Here is a 23,183-nt window from a genome sequence, read left to right on the forward strand (position 1 = left end):
ATGTTAAGCATCTAGGAACCTCTACGCTATTACGTCATCTGCAGCAAGCTCATGACAGGTGTTTGATAACAGAAACAACTGCAAAAAAAATAACAACAAGCAGTCCAGCATTAGCTAGATGCCTTCTCTCTACTACATCCCAGCACCTGCAATCTCCGCCGATAACACCTTCCTCCTCAATATCCTCAGTAATGATCAGTGGTAGTACAACATCCAATTTGTTAATGCTAAGTCACGGTGACTCCTCCAATTTCCAGGACACCTCAGAAGAAACTGAATCTTTGAGCACTAGGCCTGCTGCTGCTGCTGCTGGTGGTGGATCTTCATCCCAGAAGTGGACGAAGAAGACTACTAGTAGTATACCAAAAAAACAATTGACTGTTAAAGAATCTCTTGCAAGGGGAAGCAAGTATGACAGGTCTCACCCTGTCGCACAGCGGATCACTGACGCCATGACAGCTATGCTAATATTAGATCTGCGTCCAATATCCGCAATTAATGCAGTGGGATTTACACAGCTAATTGAGGTCATGTGTCCCCGGTACCAAATTCCATCTCGGTTTCATTTTACCCGAAAAGCCATTCCTTGGCTGTACCAGGACGTTAAACAGAACCTAATTATTGGCCTGCAAAATGCTATTGTACCAACTGTCCACTTAACCACAGATATGTGGACAAGCGGTAGTGGACAAACTAAAGATTACATGACTGTGACGGCCCACTGGGTGGGTGAATCGCCTTCAGCAGCAGCAGTATCTAACAAACAACACCAGCTCATTCAGAGGCAGGCAACTCTGTGCATCACCGGATTCAATAAGAGGCATACCGCTGACAACCTCTTGGAAAAACTAAGAGATGTCATAGAAACATGGCTTACCCCACTTGGACTCTCCTCAGGATTTGTGATTTCTGACAATGCTACAAATATAGTGAAAGCATTACAGCTGGGTGAATTCCAACACATCCCCTGTTTTGCTCACACAATAAACTTAGTGGTGCAGGGTTTTTTAAAAAAACGACAGGGTGTACAGGAGATGCTGTCTGTGGTCCGAAAAATTTCGGGACATTTTCGGCATTCAGCAACAGCGTGCAGGAGATTGCAGCACCTGCAAGAGTAGTTTAATTTGCCCTGCCATCAACTGAAGCAAGAAGTGGTAACGAGGTGGAACTCAACCCTGTATATGCTTCAGCGGATGGAGGAGCAGCAAAAAGCCATCAATAGCTATACGACAAGCCATGACATTGGGAGAGGAGGGGGAATGTACCTTACCCCAGCACAGTGGAGAGTACTTTCTGTCTTGTGCAAGGTGCTCAAACCATTTGAAGTTACCACTTGTGAAGTGAGTGCTGACACTGCTAGCTTGAGTAAGGTGATTCCCCTGATTTCGCTTTTGGAAAAGCAGCTGGAGAAATTGAAGGATGAGATTAAACAAAGTGATTCCGCAAAGTATGCTGGACTGATAGATCAAGTCCTTTGTTCGCTTCGCCAGGATCCACAAGTGGCCAAGATCTTGAAATCTGATCATTATATTTTAGCAACCATTCTTGATCCTAGGTTCAAGTCATATGCTGTGTCTTTCTTTACAACTGATCCAGATCTTAAAAGAACCAAAGCGCTCCTGGTGAGCAAGTTGGCAGCTGAAGTGACACATGGCACTACGATGACGTCTCCTCCTTCGGTTTCTCCAGCAGCAGCCAGAAAAAAATGCACCTTTTCCAAAAGACCCAGTGGTGATGCAGATAAGTCAAGTCAACATTTTGACATCTGGTCGGGTCTAAAAGATTTGCCCAACACCAGTGACACCTCTACCGTAACTCCATCTAATACGATTACCATCCAAAGAATGGTGGAGGATTATTTTCAGGATACCGTACACGTAGACATGTCACAGAGTCCCTTCGAATATTGGAAGAAAAAAAAGGCAATTTGGAGACCCTTATATAAACTGGCTTTGCATTACTTAAGCTGCCCACTCTCCAGTGTGTACTCGGAGAGAGTTTTCAGTACAGCCGGGAACCTTGTGAGCGAACGACGAAGGAGGCTACTTCCACAAAATGTAGAAAAAATTATGTTCATTAAAATGAACTGGAAATTTCATGAGGAAAACCTTTCCCGCCAATCACATCACAGTACAGATACTTCTGTAATGGTGGATTCCAGCGGGGATGACCTGATATTGTGTGAGGAATCGGATGATGTACACACTGATGAGGGTGAGGATGGCAATGATGGTGACATCATGCCACTGTAGACCTGTTGCCTTTAGTAGAGTGGAAGATTTTTTTGTGGGGGCCCAAACAAACCAAGCACTTCAGCCACAAAGTGGCAGTACCTGTCGCTGAAATGCTTCGTTTGTTAAAGTGTGCATGTCCTTTTTAAGATCCAACATAAAGGGTGCGTGGGAGGGCCCAAGGACAATTCCATCTAGCACTACCTTTCATTTCTGCCACTGCTGTGTGGCATAGTTTCATAGATGTGCTTTAAACTGTGGTGTCAGTGCCACTGCGCCGCTGCTCTGACGCTTGGTAACCAGTCAGCTCACTGCAACCTTTGGCCAATAATGGTGAAAACAATCATTTAAGCTGTGAGGTGGTCTAAATTGACTGTAAATGACTGGAAATTAATGTTATTGAGGTAAATAACACTCTAGGAAGAAAAAAAAGCCCAATTTATGTCATTTTAGATTTTTTTGCCAATTTTGGCAAAAAATCCAAATCCAAAGCCAGTCACCGCAGTTTGGCAAATCCAAATCCGGACGACGAATTAGAACCAAATCCAAATCCGGCAAAAATGGTCCGGCGCACATCCCTAGTGGTAACCCACAGCTTAGCTAGCGACCAGGAGGCTGCACTTTAAAATCCAAGCGGCCGCCCACATTCAGAGCGACTGCACGCATTTTGCGAGCACCTCTGAATGAGGGCCATAGTACCTATAGGTGGTCTATGTACTAAATCTTCGAGAGAGATAAAGAGGATGGAGTTAAAGTACCAACCAATCAGCTCCTGTTACTTTACAGGCTGTGTTTGAAAAATTAGTTAGGAGCTGATTAGTTGGTACTTAATATTTGTCCATTTTATCTCTCTCCAAGTAAGTACATAGACCCCATAGTACCCTCAACAGATTTATTGATAATAATCCTTTTTATTTACATTACTGGATTTCAGATATAATGAAAGAATGAGAATTTACTAAGGTATAATTCGGAATACATTGCAGTACTCAGGGCCAAAACTGTGTTTTTGTCACCCGGGGCAAGACAGTAATTTGGCACCCCCCTCCCCCTGGTAATTCCCCCGCAGCAGTGCCCCACAGTAATGCCCCTTCAGTAGTGCACCTATAGTAATGCCCGCTGAGGTAATGCCCCTGTACTTGTGGCCATATGGTAATGTTCCCACAGTAATGCCCCTGTAGTGCCCATATGGTAATGTCCCCATAGTAATGCCCCTGTAGTGCCCAAATAGTAATACCCCTGTAGTCCTCATATAGTAATGCCCTGTAGTAATGCCCCTGTAGTGCCCATGTAGTAATACCCCTAGTAATGTCCCTGTAGTGCCCAATTAGTAATGCCCCTGTAGTGCCCCCTAGTAATGCCCTTGTAGAGCCTCCTGGTAATGCCCCTGTAGTGCCCATGTAGTAATACCCCTAGTTATGCCCCTGTAGTGCCCATTTAGTAATGCCCCTGTAGTGTCCATGTACAGCCCCCTGCTAATGCCTCTGTGGTGCCCCCTGATAATGCCCATGTAGTGCCCCCTAAAAATGCCCCTGTAGAGCCTCCTGGTAATGCCCCAATAGTGCCCCCTAGTAATGCCCCTGTAGAGCCTCCTGGTAATACCCCTGTAGTGCCCATGTAGTAATACCCCTAGTTATGCCCCTGTAGTGCCCATTTAGTAATGCCCCTGTAGTGCCCATGTACAGCCCCCTGCTAATGCCTCTGTGGTGCCCCCTGATAATGCCCATGTAGTGCCCCCTAATAATGCCCCTGCAGTGCCCCCTGATAATGCCCCTGTAATGCCCCCTGGTAATGCCCCCGTAGTGCTCCCTGGTAATGCCCCCATAGTGCCCCCTGATAATGCCCCTGTAGTGCTCCCTGGTAATGCTTCTGTAGTCCTCCTGGTAATGCCCCCGTAGTGCCGCTTACACACACACAAAAAAAAAAAGAAACACTTACCTTAAACCCCGCTCCTGTAACCGCCGCCGTTGGGTCCGCCCGGCTGCTCCTCGGCACGTCTCTCCCATAGTGCTTGTGGGGAGAGCCGGAAGCTGGAGTTCAGGAGAGAACTCCAGCCTCCGGCTAGCGCGGCGCTGCAGAGAAGAGCCGGGCGCCCGCTGGTAATAACATCTCAGCGGGCGCCCGCCTTAGAGTCTCCCTGCCGCGTCGGGCTGGAGGCCACTGACGCTGGGTGCACCGGCGCACCTGGTGCACGTGCACCTCCAGGCTCCCCTAGTTGCGGCCCTGCAGTACTGTCCTACTGTCCTCAGTACAGTCATATTATTATGGAAAAAGACAAGCCTAGGAGGCCCTTCTGGCTGACATGATGGACAGTAAGGCGGTCATCTTTTGAGAAAGCCAAAACAGATCACACAAAGCCAAATGACCCTGCTGGCTGACATGATGGACAGTAAGGCGGTCATCTTTTGAGAAAGCCAAAACAGATCACACAAAGCCAAATGAAAAAGTAAGATAGGACAGACACCTGAACTTTACGTTTTTTTGATGGCTAGCCCTTTAAACATTCCTAATTGAAGGAATATCAACACTAAAAAAATGTACCACCCCAAGTAAGGTAGATCTTTAGTAGAAACTGGTGCATATGTGGGAAATTTAGCTGACAATGGAGATAAACACTAACGGAACGTGAATATGACTGTGTGTATTATCTGCACAATTTCCAGTGTGATCACTATAGACTTCCACAGAACATGGTCACTGATAACAGCAGGATCGGTTACCTGCACCAGGTACTCACGGTGGGTTACTGCATTGCCTGCTACGGGAACGCACCCCTCCGCCACAAGTCCGAGAACAGGATGAAAACCTTGACCAGGAACTCCAGCCTCCATCCTGACTGTAAGTTTGCTCTGGTGTCTTCCAAATACAATGGCCTTTAAAGCACCACTAAAAATAAGACAGAGCACAACACTACCATCAAGAAATATGTCATCAGTTTATATAAAATCTAATATTCTAGTTTTGCATTATGCCGCATGAGTCTATGTCGCATGTAAAAGTACATGCAGCAGCGTCTATTGGCAAATGTTGCTACAAACTCCTTCCCTCGTACACATCTGTGCTGCCGAATGTGCAAGGACTGAGATGCCCACTTTTAGTGCACGCTGTAATACTGATTGGTGCATCATTATACACCTCCATCGGTCACACCATCAAACATTGCAACAGCCCTAGTGCAGCTCATCTGCCTGACTATGACCTCATATGCCTGCATCTGTGTGTCTGGGTACACAGCCGCTTGCATGGACACGCCCACTGATGGACCATATTTGCGTGCACTACTAGCCACCTCCCAGTCACCGCCCAGGAACGCCCAACACTTTTCCATAACATTTCTTACACCGTCTGTCTTCATCCCAAAAGCGCCATTGTGTGTACACTCTGTAACGCATGTGACGTATGAGTCTTTTGAGATTGTCACACATGCGTGCGGATTGCGTGCAGCTCTGATAAGACCCTAAGGGGTAAATTTACTAAAATGAGAGTTTTTAGAAGTGGAGATGTTGTCCATAGCAATCTATCAGATTCTACTTAACAATTAACTAGCATCTTATAGAAGATAATAACTAGAATCTGATTGGTTGCTATGGGCAACATCTCCACTTCTAAAAACTCTCACTTTAGTAAATTTATCCCTAAGTGTCATTGGGTATGTAAATATGTTCAAAATCCCCCCCAAAAAGTAAAAATCCACTGCACTGTCTTTCATTATCTTAAATTTTACATGTTTATTATATACCTATAATCTAACACGAGCATTTCATCATTCTGTGTAGAAGTTTCTTAAAAACTATCCTGCAGTTTGCAAAGACAGATAGCGTTTGAATACAGCAGCAAATGAAATGATGATGAGTCCGCTCATGATACAATGATGTACCTTTCCAGGGGAACATTCAGTTCCATCAAGAGGGGGGCCCTTCTTTGTTTTGCAGAAATATGGATTATCTGGGTGACTGCACCACAACTGCTTGCAAGGGTCAAATGTCCTGAACTGTGAAAACAAACAATTGTGCTATGATTATACATGAAGAGCTTTCTGTGCATATAATCAGGATTCAAGAGAATGGACAAAAGCCAAATAAAGCATCTACAAAGTAAGCAAACATATTTGTTTATATCCAGAAAAAAAAATTAGCAAACGATGCAAAATACTGTACTAACAACCATGCTCAATACAGAGGTTTCTGCTGAAAACAAAAGGTCTTTCCTGTTACTATTTTTTTCTAACAAACCGATTTAAAGGTACAGACACAGGGCCTGATTCAGAGCCTGACGCTCTTTAAGAGCGCTCGCTCTGAATCAGGGCATTTTTTTTTTGTTTTGTTTCGGCCTCCTGGCCGCTCGCTAAGCTGTGGGTGACCACCCACAGCTTTTGCGGGCGGCCAGGTGATGGTAGCGATGGTCGTGAACATTGGGGCTTGCGACGACCTTGTGGTAAGGTCTTGTCCATCGCAAGCCCCAGAGAGCTTCCTGCTCTAACAGAGCAGGAAGCTCTCCACTGACATCACTGGTGATGTCAGTGGTGCCTCCCACAAATGGCAGGCGTTCCTTCTGGAACGCCTCTGTTTGTGTAGCCACCCCCCCTCCCCGCCTACAAAACGGGGTGAGCTGTCGATCAACATCGACAGCCGCCCCTTTTGTAGTGTGCGCAGTATCCCACCATCGACCCGCTTGCGAGCGCTATACGCTCGCGAGCGGGTCTGAATCAGGCCCACAGCCAAGAGTACTTTTCAAATGTTTCACTGAAAAGAAGAAAGACAAACAAATGTATTTTAGTACATTTGAGGTATGATCATCCAAATTACAGAAAGTTTCTCATCCAGAAAAAATCCCAAGCATTCAGTATAAGAAATACCAGACCTGTATTTTTTCAGCACACAGGTACCTCACATCGTTCATATCTTGGATAGAAAATAATTTTGAGAGATCCTTGTACCTAGCCATGCCATTTTGGACTAGTTAGTGCATATGCGGTCAGTACAATGCGGTGTCTGGCGGTAAGTAGCGCACTATGTTAGTGCATCCCACAAAGAAAGAGGGTTGTATGGTGGACTTGTTGTTCCTCTAGTGCACAGGTTCTCAAACTCGGTCCTCAGGACCTCAAACGGTGCATGTTGTCCAGGTCTCCTTACAGAATCACAAGTGAAATAATTAGCTCCACTTGCGGATCTTTAAAATGTGATCAGTGAGTAATGAATACACCTGTGCACCTGCTAGCTGACTTGGAAAACAAGACCTGTGTGTGGTCCTGAGGACCAAGTTTGAGAACCACTGGTCTAGTGCAAGCAACCAAAAGTTCCAGAAAACCCTTTAAAGGCAGCCTAGGCACCACATGCCAGGTAGTTTGCTAGGGAGAAATTATATTTGAATCTATTATTTAAACATTAAAACCCAACACCCTCTGCCCAGGGATGTTAGTAATATTCGTAGCACTTTAATCACAGGGCTGATTATCCTGGGGGAGGGATTTAAATTTTTTGCTGGCCCACTACGAAAAACAGATCTATGCTGACCGGCATAGGGCTGGATGGGTACTATACAGTGGCGTAAGTTCATCCCAGACGCCCGGAGGCAAGTTATAATTTGGTGCCCCCCCGGTCACACCCACTGACACTGTAATGTAGCGATTCGCATGCATCCAAGCTATAGATAGACGAAGGCAGCAGCTGATGGTCTGACTTGGAGCTCTCCACTAGAGTATGGCGGCTTCTCAGGTCCCTGGAAGGGGTGCCATGTATTGGGCGGCTGTGACGGTACACTCCGGGTACCTAGTTACAGCCCTAAGTTGGGTGAATATTGTGGACAATGGAGGAGGTGCCCCTGCAGAGCTGGAGCCCGGCGGTAGGCGCCTCCATTGTCTCCCATAGTTCTGCCCCTGGTACTATAGCAGTTGTCTGAACGCTGCATGTTTCCCTAGTCCCACCAGTGTGCATTGAGTGTACAGTAAGAAACTTTAATACATTCATACTGTACTCAACTAGGTCTGCTCTCACCGTAGCTCATCTGTTCTGCCTCTCTAAGAGTTAGGAGTCACATGTGTAGTATGAAAAAAAAATGCAATTTGTGGGGAACAAATACATGAACATTGTGTAAACCTCCAACTCTGATTGAGCACCACAATGTACAATACCAAGATATTTATAATGACATAAGCATTTGTGAACTACACAAAGTAATGTTCTTAACCAATACTTGGAATATAGCCTTTATTTTCCTTTAAATTAATACAATGTTTTGTAGGCAAGAAAAGAAACACATTAAAACATGTTATCCTATTAGTTTCTATGAACAACAATGGGAATTACCAAGATACATCAAATCTTTCTCCCACTATGGATTAAGCCCCTGAATATTAAAGCATTGGCTAGGTAGTCCTCATATCCAGGCTGATACTTACAGCAGTGCACATTTTGTAGCCCACTCCGAAATCAAATCTACATTGTTCATCCATAGAATAGTTGATTCCTGGAAGTTCAGGGAGTTTTGGCCATTTGTGTTCAAATGGGTCATCCAGTAGACAGTCATAGGAGCTAAGGCATTAAAATGATGAGAGGAAGTTGATGATGGATTAATCATTGCTAATTGCTGACAAAATGATTATGACCAGTGACATTTAAATCATAAGAATAGAATGTTAATTTTTGTGTTTTAGTCCAACCAAATGTTTTAGTAAACTTGGCAAATGCTTATTATAATTATATTGCAGTTATCAATAACTCACAGGCATGAGGTGACGCATAGGGAACAGTGCTATGAATGATCTATGCTGGCATTTTAGTAGATTATAGTAATATAAAAAAAAATACTAGCGTTTGCACTGAGCATTATGCACATCTGTAAAAGTGGAGTCTCACAACGTTGCAAGGATTCCTCTCTATGTACAATGACAGCAGGACCTAAAGATCCCATCAATCCTGAAGTGAAGACCCTGAATGCTCTCAATTATAATCTCAACATTCAGTCAAAAACTACACCTAGGCAGTGAGCTTGAGGGGTAGGGTTTATTGATGTGTTGTAAACAGAACTGAGGGCCTGATTCAGAGCTGGACGCTATTTGCGCTCGCTTGTCCAGAAAAAGGGGCTGGCTATTTAAATTGACCATTCGCTCTTTGCGTTCTGTTGACGCCTCTATGTCTGAGCGAGCGAACGAAATATGCAGTCACTATTTTGTAAAGACGCCCCCTGGCCACTCGCATCATACGTCATCTCCGCTATTTATTAGATTAATAGAGTACATCGAAAGGCATCTGGACTGCTCGCAGTGCTTGTGGTTGGATTTTCCTACTGCAATCATGCGAACAGCTCAGGCTAAGAAACAACCAAGTGACGTGGTCGATGACGCTGCTTTGTTAATTATGCATACCCTTAAAACGCCCGTTTTGACCTTTTGGCACGCCTGCGTTCGGATCACCACTCCCCGTTTTCAAGCACCTTCCCCTGTTACCACCCACAAACGCCTCATCCTGTCACTCAAATTAGCAGGCACTCGCTATTTTGTGAGCACACAATTTCCGATCGCAATGAATGGTTCGCGCATGCGTATTACAACCCATACGCATGCGCAGTTGTGCGAACATCGCTCGGAGCGAACGAGCGGCCGCTTACGAGCGGCTCTGAATCAGGCCCTGAGATCTCAGGTCGGTAAATACTTTTGGCTGGAGTGAACATGATTACTAATGCTATAAAGACAGGGAACTAAACAGGCTGCCAACAGGCTACAAAATGTCTATACCAGGGTGCTATCGAAACATGCTGTAACAGCAGCTAAGTCTCAGTACACCGTAATTATTCCATGGAAGCACACAAAATGAGGACACACCTAGGTCTCAGTACACCGTGATTATTCCATGGAAGCACACAAAATGAGGACACATTTTAATGAAATACAAAATAAGCTAAACTGTGAGCTAAGCACTGCACAAGTAACCTAGCGGGCGAGAGTATACTACTGGCTTACTGGTACTGGAGCTTAAATGGGAAGCGGACCAGGACTACTCAAGCAGATTTTGATCTCGCTAGATACAGATGTCATTTTGGAACCCTTGTTCGTAAAAAATATATATCTCTTCAGCTGAATCAGTTTGCAGAATGCAAATATGGAGAGGAGGGGAATAGTTGTGAGTATTTGCTGCTGCTGCTATTAGCTAAAATGTACTTGGCTTCATGTGTCCTCCTGATATCATTTGTAAGGATACCTCATTGTCTACTCAGCTTTTTAGTTAACCTTTCCTTTTTCTTTCTTTCTTTGACAATGAATATGTTGCTCCGGTTGCCTGGCCTAAAAAAAGGATCCAGCTGTCCCTGTAATGAATGATCATTGTGAGGTGCTTTGCATTTGTAGAATTTGTAATACATCCCTAGTCTGTTCCTGTTATCCTGCTAACCTTGTTATCAGACCCTGCTTGTTTGTACTTTCTCTTCTTGATATCAGATCCTGAGACCTTGCTTCCAGAGTGCTTTGACTTCCTGATCTATCCATGGATTGTATGGGTTACACTGTTATCTCTTGGTTCCTGACCTGTTCTTGGTTTCAGTCCATATCAGCAGATGTGTCATTCTCCAGTTTCCAATAACCAAGCTCACCAGTCTCCCTCCTTCATCGACCTGCTGAGTTTATGGTAATTCCATGTCTTTGCCATGTCTGCTAGCCATGATCATCCACTGCTCTGGGTCCCTTGACCATCCCTGATTTTCCCTGCTGGGATTATGCTCTCTGGCCCCTTGTTAAGAGACTGTTTGCAGTATATAGCAAATCCCAATCCTGAGATACCTCTGCTGTCTGACAAATAACCAACCACTCAACAACAAGGGATTGAATCTGCACTAGAAAAAATATATATTGGTCTACACAGATGAGCCTATAATTGGCACATAAATATTTGTTACACAAAAACCAACTCAAACTATTCCATATGCAGAAAACCTGTATTAAATCACAAATGTTGGTGGTACTCCCTCTGAGTCAGAATACACAAAATTTGTACAAAGAGGAGAGAAAGCAGACTCTTTATATGGCACACTCTTATTGATTTGTATGATTCAGCTAAAATATAACCTTTATTAATGTATTAGTTAAAATTAATGAGTCAAAAAATAATTTAGACAAACTATGTTAATTACACTGCACAACAATGAAAATGTTTCCGATGTGAAAATAGTTACTTCTAATTGATTTCCACATGCAAAGAATGAATATGACATTTAAAACTCTCATTCAGCTCTGAGTTCCGAGATATAGCCCATTTATGACGATGTAGGAGTATTCCTAGTGAAGTGGGCAGAATGGAGAGAATCTTACCAGCAATCTGCGTTCCGCGCAGAGGGGGAGGGGCCTAATGACCCAATTAAATGAATCAGTTATTTGTCCCCTCCCATATTCAAATGTATGCGATTCACGGGATTCCCCACACAAGATAACTGGTGCACTGAGTGACAAGCATAGTGAGCGATTCCACCAAGACATTTCAGCAATGGAACAAAGATATCAGGGTAGGTGAATCACTACTGTTGGACAGTGACAAGAAATGCCCCAGAAGAGGAGTACAAGCGACAAGCAAAGAGAAAGCACCCCCATGAATAGCCCACTATATTAGATAGTACTTTCCACACGCGCACGCAGGGGGGGGTTCCGAGTACCTAGAAACCCCCCCTGCCCGTTGCTCCATTCGCCGCTGGCCCAAGTGGCTGAGCAATTTTTCTTTTTTTTCTTTTCAAGAGTCCCGACTGCCTGGGCTGGCTGTAGGGGGAGCTCAGCACGCAAGCCCCTCCCAGTCAGTTCCCGCATAGGGGCACCATCATGACTGGCATCTGAGGATGAGCGCGCCTGCTGCCGGGTGACACAGTGTAATCCACTGTTGCCAGCGCTGTCGAGTCCCGTAGCCGCACGCCGTGGGTGGAGGTGCGTGGGGAGGGGGGGGGGGTTGAGTGGGAGGGTGGGCAGGCTTGGTGCCAGACAGTATTTATTTGGCTAAGTCTGTATTCATGTTCTTAGGTAAGCGCTGGCTGCGATGCAGTGTGTGTCTGTGTTAGTGTATGTGTTTGTGTGTATGAGTGTGTCTATGTGTGTCTGTGTGTATGTATCTGTCTGTATGTGTGTAGGCTAAGGGACGGGAGTGAGAAAAGCATAGCAAGAGATTCAGATCAGGACTTGTAGGAGTATGTACACTGCAGAGCAATTTATTATAAAAGTGTTAGTATTAGGGACTACTACAGAGGGCATTATATAAGGGGCACTACTGGGGCACTGCATAGGGGGGACTATATAAGGGGCACTGCATAGGGGCACCACTACATGGGGGGGTACTATATAAGGGGCACTACTGGAGGGCACTGTATAAGGGGTACTACTGGGAGCACTGCATAGGCGGGACTACTACTGGGGGCACTGTATAAGGGGCCCTACTGGGGCACTGCATATTGGCATCACTACTGCGGGCACTACATAGGGGGCACTGTATAAGGAGCATTACTGGGGGCATCTATATATTTATTTGTGGCTAGATATTTTTTCAGTAACCAAGAATTTGGAAACCCCCCTTTCAAAATCCTGCGTTTGCCACGGCTTTCTGTATGTTTGTTTCGTATGCTGCATGTTTGTTTCGTTTTGTGTTCTTATTTGTGATTGATTGAATTAAAAACAACTGTTATTTATGTTCTATCAAGAAAATATCAGATTATTTTAAAATAGCTTTTCACTATGACTATATTACTAATGTACATACAGTACAGTGCAAGTAGTGTAGCTCAAAAAATAGAGCTAGTAAAAACATTCTGAAATCATTTTAGTTTTTCTTGACCTCAAATTAGTAATGTATGACTATTTTTAGAAAGGAAACAAATTAAAAGTATTAATTTGTTGTACAGTGTAATTATACTCGGGGTATACACAGAAAAAAAAAATTTTGTTCAAAAAAACATCAGATCCACAAATATCACTTGATATGAGTTTAGTTTCTCTCATAAATAATGTGTCTACCCAATTCTGCCACTCCTACTAATCAGCAGATATATAGGTAGGACATGCAAGCAACAGCGAATTTTGAGTTCCACATAAATGCACCCACATGTAATAAATTGCGTATTAATTACAAAAGAAAAAAACTCAAAAGAGGAAGTGAGCAAGCTGCTCAGGCGAAATGATCATCTTCCATTTACCTTAGCCGAGACCAGCCGACACGGGAACCAGCCCTGCAGACACTGCGATTTATTATTCCAATACCTACACCCACTAAACGAGCGTTAATTTCATGTGATACAAGAACCGATAGCTCTGAGAGTCGTATCTCAATTAGAGCACTCATTAGCATGTGTGGTTTGATGTTTTAGATGTCATGAGAGTGGAGGTTGTTATTTCCTTTTCCCTTTATTCACTTACTAATAATATTGTGGCAATTGATATACGGACAGTAGTTGGAAGATGTAACACTGACGCACAAACACATGCTTTCTCTGTATAAATTAATACATATGACACCGGTACTCAGAGATCTAACACCACAGCTCATGTTTATAATGGATATATGGATGTGGTAATTGTGTTACTATAAACAGGATTTAGGGCCTGATTCAGAGCCGGACGCAATTAGCGCTCGCTCGTCCAGAAAATAGGGGTGGCTATTCAAATGAACCGTTCGCTGTTTGCGGTCTGTTCACGCCTCTAGGTCTGAACGAGCGAACAAAATTTGCGGTCGTTTTTTGGGAAACTACGCCCCCTGGCCGCTCGCATCCTACGTCATGTCCGCTATTTATTAGATAAATCGAGTACATCGAACAGGGTATGAACTGCTCGCTATTCTTGTGGTTGGTTTTTGCTACCACAATTTTGCGAGCAGTTCTAGCTAAAAAATAACCCAGTGACGTGGTCAATGACGCTGCTGTTTTAAATATGCACACCCATAAAACGCCCGTTTTGACCTCTAAGCACGCCTGCGATCGGATCTCCACTCCCCGTTTTCAAGCACCTTCCCCTGTTACCACCCACATACGCATCTTTCTGTCACTCAAATTATCAGGCATTCGCTATTTTGGGAGCACATGAATTTCGGCCGCACTGACTGGTTCGCACATGCGTATAACGATCCGTACGCATGCGCAGTTGGGCAAACATCGCTCGGAGCGAACGAGCGGCCACTTACGGGTGGCTCTGAATCAGGCCCTTAATCCTATGATAATATACTGAGAACACTAGTTATTCAGTTACCAGCACAAGTGGTACATGTCACGAGTATATAAAGTCACAGGGTATATTTAATGAATGTGATAACCGGGTTGGAACTATGGCCCTGATTCAGAGCCGGACGCTCTGACCAGAGCGCTCGCTCTGAATCAGGGCCCACCTCCATTAATATGGAGCGTCCTCCTGGACGCTCGTATAGCTGTGGGTCACCACCCACAGCATATACGAGCGTGCAGGATGATGGTCGTGATGGTCTTGACCATCGCGACCATCGAAACTGCGAGCAAAAGCCTGCGGTTGGGTTTTTCAACCGCAAGGCCAGGAGTGATTTTAGCTCTATCAGAGCCAAAATCACTCCCACTGACATCACTAGTGATGTCAGTGGGGCCGGCTTCAGACGGTAGGCGTTCCTTTGGGAATGCCTCCGTCTGGCAGGCACGCCCACCAAAGGGGGCGTGTTGTCACTCACCATCGACAGCACGCCCCCTTTGATGAGACACTCCGAGCGAAGGAAAGTCCTTCGCTCGTTGGGTCTCGCGCATGCGCACGACGGAGCTCCCTCCGTCGTGCGCATGCGCAGTGGGGACCATCGACCCACTTGCGAGCGGACAGCCGCTCGCGAGTGGGTCTGAATGAGGGCCTATGTGTCCATTATATGGTTTTGTGATATGATATAAATCAGACTTGCTCTGTCGGCCTATATGATTTAGTGCTGGACTGAAGGGTTTTGCACTAAAGGTTTTTTCTTTTGAGTTTTTTCTTTTGTAATTAATACGCAGTTTATTAGATGTGGGTGCATTTATGTGGAACTCAAAATTCGCTGTTGCTTGCATGTCCTACCTATATATTTGATGATTAGTAGGAGTGGCAGAATTGGGTAGACACAATGGGCGGAATTCAATTGATTTCGCGGCCCGCATCTCCCGTCTAAAGAGACAGGAGATCGCGGGCCGCTATTCAATTGTGCCAGCGTTTCAGGCTAACCCCGACCAAAGTGCTGGGTGCGATCGCGAAAAGTGCCGTTTGGGCGCCCAAACAGGACACTTTTCGCCGATTTCAGCCCGCACCCCTCTGGGGCTGCGAGCTGAAATTTGAGCGCTAGCAGCTGATCGCACCCGACAGGAGCAACAATAGAATAGCTCCGTCGGGTGCGAAGGGGGGAATAATCAACTGAATTCCGCCCATTATGTATGAGAGAAACTAAACTCATGTCAAGTGATATTTGCGGATCTGATGTTTTTTGAACAAAATAATGTTGCTGTGTATACCCCGAGCATAGTTATTAACATAGTTTGTCTAAATAATTTTTTGACTCATTCATTTTAACTAATACATTAATAAAGGTTATATTTTAGCTGAATCACAAATCAATAAGAGTGCCCCATAAAAAAGAGAGAACTCCTCTTTGTATGAAATAACCAACCACTGCCAATATTCACGCCTGCAAGATTTCCGGTATGGTCAAGTATAGCACACCTTCATTTAAAAACAAACCAAAAATTTGGTGACTGACACAAACACACAGTACTATTAACTCCATATTCCCCATCTTCATCAAATGAGACCCTCTTATCTACTGCTGGATATTTTTAATTGAAATATGGTGTCTGGCTTCAATGCCTCCCTAACACACTCTACTCTATTTTATGCTCACAAATGTAGAACCTCCTGGAAGAGAATAATAGCATGACTGACACTGACCTCCCCACTATTCCCAATATGTATCTACAAATTTGGTCCAGATGGCTTACTGTGCCATGCAGTACATAACATTGTTTTTATTTATATAGGTGGTTAGAATTTAAAATTCCACTGTTCACTTCCATATCACTATACTCCTAGGTCACAAACATAATTAAAGGGATTGACCCCTTGAGCCATGAACATTTATTCTATATTTTACTGTGAATATTAAATACCATGGCCACTGTATTACTTTATATATATCATTTATAGCTAACAGCCACTTCCACATTTCAGCCATGTGCAATATTTTCACTGTAGTGAAAAGACTACCTCTCAGGGATTAATACTACTATATATATAGTAAGGGTTTATTTATATAGAGGGATAATGAACTTTGAGCATATACTGTAATTACTTGAGGACTATAGTGAAAAAGACCACATCACAGGGATTAATAAAGCTATACATAGTACTGGTTTATTTATATAGAGGGATAATGGACTTTGAGCATATACTGTCATTACTTGAGAAGGGCTGGGTATGAAATCCCGGCTGTGGGGATGCCCTTGGTCAGAATCCCGACACCCATACAGAACAGTGGTCAGTATTTTTCTCACCCCTACCCTAACCCTCCCCTCCCTAGTGCCTAAACCTAACCTCCCCCTCCCCCTCCCCGCACCCTAAACCTAACCCTCCCTCCCCGGTGCCTAACCCTAACCTCCCCTCCTAGGGCCTAGAGCTAACCTCCCCCTCCCCACACCCTAATCCTAACACTCCCTCCCCGATGCCTAACCCTCCCCCTAATGCATACTTGCCTACATTGAATTTAGCTGTTGCGGGAGACTTGGGGAGAGGAGAAAGATCGGGTCGTGATGGGGGCGGGGCCTGACATCTTGCATAATTAGGCCCCGCCCCCTTCACAGCAAATTGCCGCGATTGGCGTAAATATGCATAAGGGGCGGGGCTAAAAGACGTGATTCGTGCAGAATCGCGTAATTAAGCCCCGCCCCCTACACAGAGACCCGCGATTGCCGCGGAAGTTCTCCCCATTCTGCCCACTTCACTAGGAAGTGGGCAGAAATCGGGAGAAATGCCTACCCTTCCGGGGGTGCGGGGGGTTACCCGAAAAATCGGGAGCCTCCCGCGAAAACCGGGAGGGTAGGCATGTATGCCCTAATGCCTAACCCTAACCTTCCCCTAACACACCAATACTTAAGTTCGGGATGCCGGCGGTCGGGATACTGGTGCCGGGATCCCGACTACATCCCCTTGAGGACTATAGTGAAAAAGAGTACATCACAGGGATTAATACTACTATATATAGTAAGGGTTTATTTACAGAGAGGGATAATGGATTTTGAGCATATACTGTCTTTACTTAAGGACTATAGTGAAAAAGACTACATCACAGGGATTAATACTACTATATGTAGTAAGGGTTTATTAACTATTTACATAGAGGGATAATGGATTTTGAGCATATACTGTCATTACTTGAGGACTATAGTGAAAGGCTACATCACAGGAGTTAATATACTATATTTACTAAGAGTTTACTTGTACAACAGTGTTACAATTAGGGGTGAGCGGGTTCGGATTTCTGAAATCCGAACCCCCCCCGAGCCCCCCCGATCCGAGGCCGATCCGAGTCAGGTTCGACTTTTCCCGCCTGACTCGGATCTGAAATCGAGGCAAAACGTCATCATCCCGCCTTCCGGGTCTCGCGGGTTTTGGATCCTACATAAGGTACTCGCGTCGGTGCCATTTTCTCACTCGACTGTGGACAGTGAAGAGGGAGGGTGGGAGTTAGGGCTGGCTGGGCTGTGTAGTGTAGTGTAGTGTTGTAGTGTAGTGTAGTGTAGTGTTGTGCTGTGCTGTGCTGCGCTGTGCTGCTGTTGTCCATAGGGGCTGTGTCCACTACTTCAAAGTCCATAGGGGCTGGCTGGACTGTGTTGTGCAGTCAGTTGTCCATAGGGGCTGTGTCCACTCCAAAGTCCTGTGCAGTGTCCCAGTCCTAAAGGGGTGCTGTAGTGTTGTCCAGGGGGTGCTCTGTCCGTCAGGGGTGCTCCCCCCAAGTGCTAAAAAAAATAATATTTTTTCTGTGTTTGTGAATTGTGTGCACTGTGGCTGCACATGCATCAACAAAGGAGCAGCGCCAAGCGTGCGCCTGTGTCCCATAAGTAAAAGGCCGGCTGGCTTGTCCGTTAAAGGGTGCTGTAAACCCCAAAGTACACTCCAAACAAAATAAAAAAATATTTTCTGTGTTTGTGAATTGTGTGCGCAGTAGCCGCACGTGCATCAAGAAAGTAGTGCCAAGCGTGCGCCTGTGTCATAAGTAAAGGGCCGGCTGGCTTGTCCGTTAAAGGGTGCTGTAACCCCCAAAGTACACTCCAAACAAAATAAAAAAATATTTTCTGTGTTTGTGAATTGTGTGCGCAGTAGCCGCACGTGCATCAACAAAGTAGTGCCAAGCGTGCGCCTGTGTCCCATAAATAAAGGGCCGGCTGGATTGACCGCTAAAGGGTGCTGTAACCCCCAAAGGGCTCTCCAAACAAAATAAAAAAATATATTTTTCTGTGTTTGTGAATTGTGTGCACTGTGGCTGCACGTGCATCAACGAAGGAGCAGCGCCAAGCGTGCGCCTGTGTCCCATAAGTAAAAGGCCGGCTGGCTTGTCCGTTAAAGGGTGCTGTAACCCCCAAAGGGCACTCCAAACAAAATAAAAAAATATATTTTTCTGTGTTTGTGAATTGTGTGCACTGTGGCTGCACGTGCATCAACAAAGGAGCAGCGACAAGCGTGCGCCTGTGTCCCATAAGTAAAAGGCCGTCTGGCTTGTCTGTTAAAGGGTGCTGTAACCCCCAAAGAGCACTCCAAACAAAATAAAAAAAAATATTTTTTTGTGTTTGTGAATTGTGTGCGGAGTAGCCGCACGTGCATCAACAAAGTAGTGCCAAGCGTGCGCCTGTGTCCCATAAGTAAAAGGCCGGCTGGATTGACCGCTAAAGGGTGCTGTAACCCCCAAAGGGCAGTCCAAACAAAATGTAAAAAAAAATTCTGTGTTTGTGAATTGTGTGCACTGTGGCTGCACGTGCATCAACAAAGGAGCAGCGCCAAGCGTGCGCCTGTGTCCCATAAGTAAAGGGCCGGCTGGCTCATTTCTTAAAGGGTGGTGTAACCCACAAAGTGCACTAGTCTCCAACAAAAAATTTCTGTGTTTGTGTGCGCCTTAGCCGCACGTATATATCAATATAACATAAATGGAGGACCAAACTTTCTCCGATAAAAATAAAATAGGGAAAGATCAAGAACCACTTCCTCCTAGTGCTGAAGCTGCTGCCACTAGTCATGAGATAGACGATAACATGCCATCAACGTCGTCTGCCAAGGCCGATGCCCAATGTCATAGTAGAGGGCACATACAATCCCAAATGACAAAGTTCAGGAAAATGACCTTGAAAAAAACATTTAAATCATCTGAAGAGAAACGTAAACTTGCCAATATGCCATTTACGACACGGAGTGGCAAGAAATGGCTAAGGTCTTTTCCTATGTTCATGACTAGTGGTTCAGCTTCACATGACGATGGAATACCTCCTCCCACTAAAAAAATCAAACGAGTTAAGCTGGCAAAAGCACAGCGAAGAACTGTGCGTTCTAAGAAGATATCACAAATCCCCAAGGAGAGTCCAAGTGTGGTGGTGGTTGCGATGCCTGACCTTCCCAGCACTGGACGGGAAGAGGTGGCTCTTTCCACCATTTGCACGCCCCCTGCAAGTGCTGAAAGGAGCACCCACAGTCCACTTGCTCATATGCAAATTGAAGATGTCACTGTTGAAGTACAACAGGATGAGGATACTGGTGTAGCTGGCGCTGAGGAGGAAGTTGGCGAGGAGGATTCTGATGGTGATGTGGTTTGTTTAAATCAGGCTCCGGGGGAGACAGTTGTTGTCCGTGGGATGAAAAGCCCATCACGGTCATGCCTGGGCAGAAGACCAAACATTCCACCTCTTTGGTCTGGCAATATTTCTATCCAAATCCGGACAACAACTGTCTTGCCATATGTACCATATGTAAAGGTGGAATAAGTAGGGGTAGGGACGTTAACCACCTAGGAACATCCTCCCTTATACGGCACCTGCAGCGCGTTCATAAAAAGTTACTGTCAAGTTCAGAAACTTTGGCTAAGACCGTAAGCAGTCCAGGGACACCTAAATCCCGTTGTCCTGTTGTATCCAAGCGCCTGCAAACCACACCGTCAACTCCCTCCTCGTCAATTTCCTCCTTAGTCAGGATCGGAAGTAGTCCTGCAGGACATGTCACTGGCATGACTGACTCTCCTATCCGGGATTCCTCCGGAGGATCCTGCATTGCTACGCCTACTGCTGCCGCTGCTGCTGTTGCTGGGAGTCGTTCATCATCCCAGAGAGGAAGTAGGAACACCACTACTTTTACTAAACAATTGACCCTCCAACAGTCCTTAGCGAGGAGGATGAAGTACGACAGAAGTCATCCTGAAGCAAAACGTATAACTGAGGCCTTGACTGCTATGTTGGTGTTAGACGTGCGTCCGGTATCCGCCATTAGTGCAGTGGGATTTAGACAATTGATGGAGGTAGTGTGTCCCCGGTTCCAAATCCCATCTAGATTCCACTTCACTAGGCAGGCGATACCGAGACTGTACAGAAACATCAGAAAAAGTGTCCTCAGTGTCCTGAAAAATGCCGTTGTACCCAATGTCCACTTAACCACGGACATGTGGACAAGTGGAACAGGGCAGACTAAGGACTATATGACTGTGACAGCCCACTGGGTAGATGTATCACCTTACGCAGCAACAGCAGCAGCGTCACCAGTAGCAGCAGCTCAGAAACGCCAGCTCGTTCCAAGGCAGGCTACGCTGTGTATCACCGGTTTCAGGGGCACACCGCCGACAACCTCTTAGAGAAACTGAGGGAAATCATCGCCCAGTGGCTTACCCCACTTAGACTCTCCTGGGGATTTGTGATATCTGACAACGCCACCAATATTGTGCGGGCATTACATCTGGGCAAATTCCAGCACGTCCCATGTTTTGCTCACACAATAAACTTGGTGGTGCAGAATTTTCTGAAAAGCGACAGGGGCGTGCAGGAGACGCTTTGGGTGGCCCGAAAAATTTCTGGCCACTTTAGCCATTCAGCGACTGCGTGCCGAAGACTGGAGCGCCAGCAAACACTCTTGAACCTACCCCGCCATCACCTGAAGCAAGAGGTTGTGACGCAGTGGAACTCAACCCTCTATATGCTTCAGAGGATGGAGGAGCAGCAAAAGGCCATTCAAGCCTATACATCCACCTATGACATAGGCAAAGGAGGGGGTATGCACCTGACTCAAGCGCAGTGGAGAATGATTTCCGTGTTGTGCAAGGTTCTCCAGCCCTTCGAACTTACCACACGTGAAGTCAGTTCAGACACTGCCAGCTTGAGTCAGGTCATTCCCCTCATCAGGCTTTTGCAGAAGCAGCTGGAGAAAGTGAAGGAGGAGCTAAGACGGAGTGATTCCGCTCGGCATGTGGGACTTGTGGATGAAGCCCTTCATTCGCTTTGCCAGGATTCCAGGGTGGTCAATCTGTTGAAATCAGACCACTACATTTTGGCCACCTATGTGGTGTCTCTCTTTCCGGCCGACACAAGCCTGCAGAGGTGCAAAGACCTGCTGGTGAACACACTGTCAGCTGAAGCGGAACGTGACACGTCAACAGCTCCTTCTTCATTTTCTCCCGCAACTGGGGCTGCCAGGAAAAAACTTAGGTATCCTAAGCAACCCGCTGGCGGTGATGCAGGGCAGGTAGGACCAAGTTTGGACATCTGGTCTGGACTGAAGGACCTGGCAACAATTTCTGACATGTCTACTGTCACTACATATGATACTGTCACCATTGACAGAATGGTGGAGGATTACATCGGTGACAGCATCCAAGTAGGCATGTCAGACAGTCCATACCTGTACTGGCAGGAAAAAGAGGCAATTTGGAGGCCCCTGTACAAACTGGCTCTATATTACCTGAGTTGCCCCCCCTCCAGTGTATACTCCGAAAGAGTGTTTAGTGCAGCCGGGAACCTTGTCAGCGAAAGGCGTAGGAGGTTGCTTCCACAAAATGTGGAGAAGATGATGTTCATAAAAATTAATTATCAACTCTTCCAGGGAGACCAGCCTCCAGAACGTACAGAGGGACCTGTGGTGGTGGATTCCAGTGGGGACGAGTTAATACTCTGTGAGGATGAGGATGTACACAACACTGAAGAGGGTGAGGAATCGTGGATGAGGAGGATGAGGACGACATCTTGCCTCCGTAGAGCCAGTTTGTGCAGGGACAGATTAATTGCCAGCTTGTTTTGTGGGGACCCAAACGAACCAATCATTTCAGCCACAGTTGTGTGGCAGACCCTGGCGCTGAAATGATTCCTTTGTTAAAGTGTGCATGTCCTGTTTATACAACATAAGAGTGGGTGGGAGGGACCAAGGACAATTCCATCTTGCACCTCTTTTTTTTCTTTGCATTATGTACAGTTTGGGGCCTAGTTTTTCAAACTGCCATCCTGTCTGCCACTGCAGTATCACTCCTAGATGGGTCACGTGTTTGTGCCGCCCACTCGTGTCGCTTAGCATAGTCATCCAGCTACCTCGGTGCAACCTTTTGGACATAAAAACACTATTGTGAGGTGTGAGGTCTTCAGAATAGACTGGAAATTAGTGGAAATTAAGGTTATTGAGGTTAATAATAGCATAGGAGCAGAAAAACCAACACATTCTGTGATTTTAGCTGTTTTTATGCTTTTTAAAAAAAAATACAGATCCAAAACACAAAACCCAGAACCCAAAACACGGAAGGGTGGTTTTGGCAAAACCAATCCAAAACCAAAACACGAAAAGTGGCCGGTGCACACCCCTAGTTACAATACATCTTTTTTTGTTATTGTATTTTTTGCTGTGCTGGTGGGGATTTGCCCCAAAGCTGACATTATAAGATAAATATTAAAAAACCTTTTAATTTTTATTTTTATAGGAAACTCATAACTATCTATCACTCTGCTAACTCTCTGTGGGTT

At 45.5% G+C, this 23,183-nt stretch overlaps 1 protein-coding gene across 1 annotated transcript in view; it reads right to left on the reverse strand.

Annotated features, from left to right (window-relative positions):
* The window catches only part of ADAMTS14 (ADAM metallopeptidase with thrombospondin type 1 motif 14), a 240,098-nt gene that overhangs the window by 56,093 nt on the left and 160,822 nt on the right, over positions 1–23,183 (reverse strand). The window contains exons 9-11 of the mRNA XM_088473607.1: positions 8,629–8,761; positions 6,109–6,222; positions 4,969–5,117 (exon numbers count right to left, since the gene is read on the reverse strand). Coding sequence (XP_088329733.1) covers positions 4,969–5,117; positions 6,109–6,222; positions 8,629–8,761 — 396 coding nt within the window. The remainder of the gene's footprint in view (positions 1–4,968; positions 5,118–6,108; positions 6,223–8,628; positions 8,762–23,183) is intronic.

This window comes from Taudactylus pleione, unplaced genomic scaffold, assembly GCF_031769625.1.
Source record: "Taudactylus pleione unplaced genomic scaffold, aTauple2 ptg000016l, whole genome shotgun sequence".
NCBI classification, from domain to species: domain Eukaryota; kingdom Metazoa; phylum Chordata; class Amphibia; order Anura; family Myobatrachidae; genus Taudactylus; species Taudactylus pleione.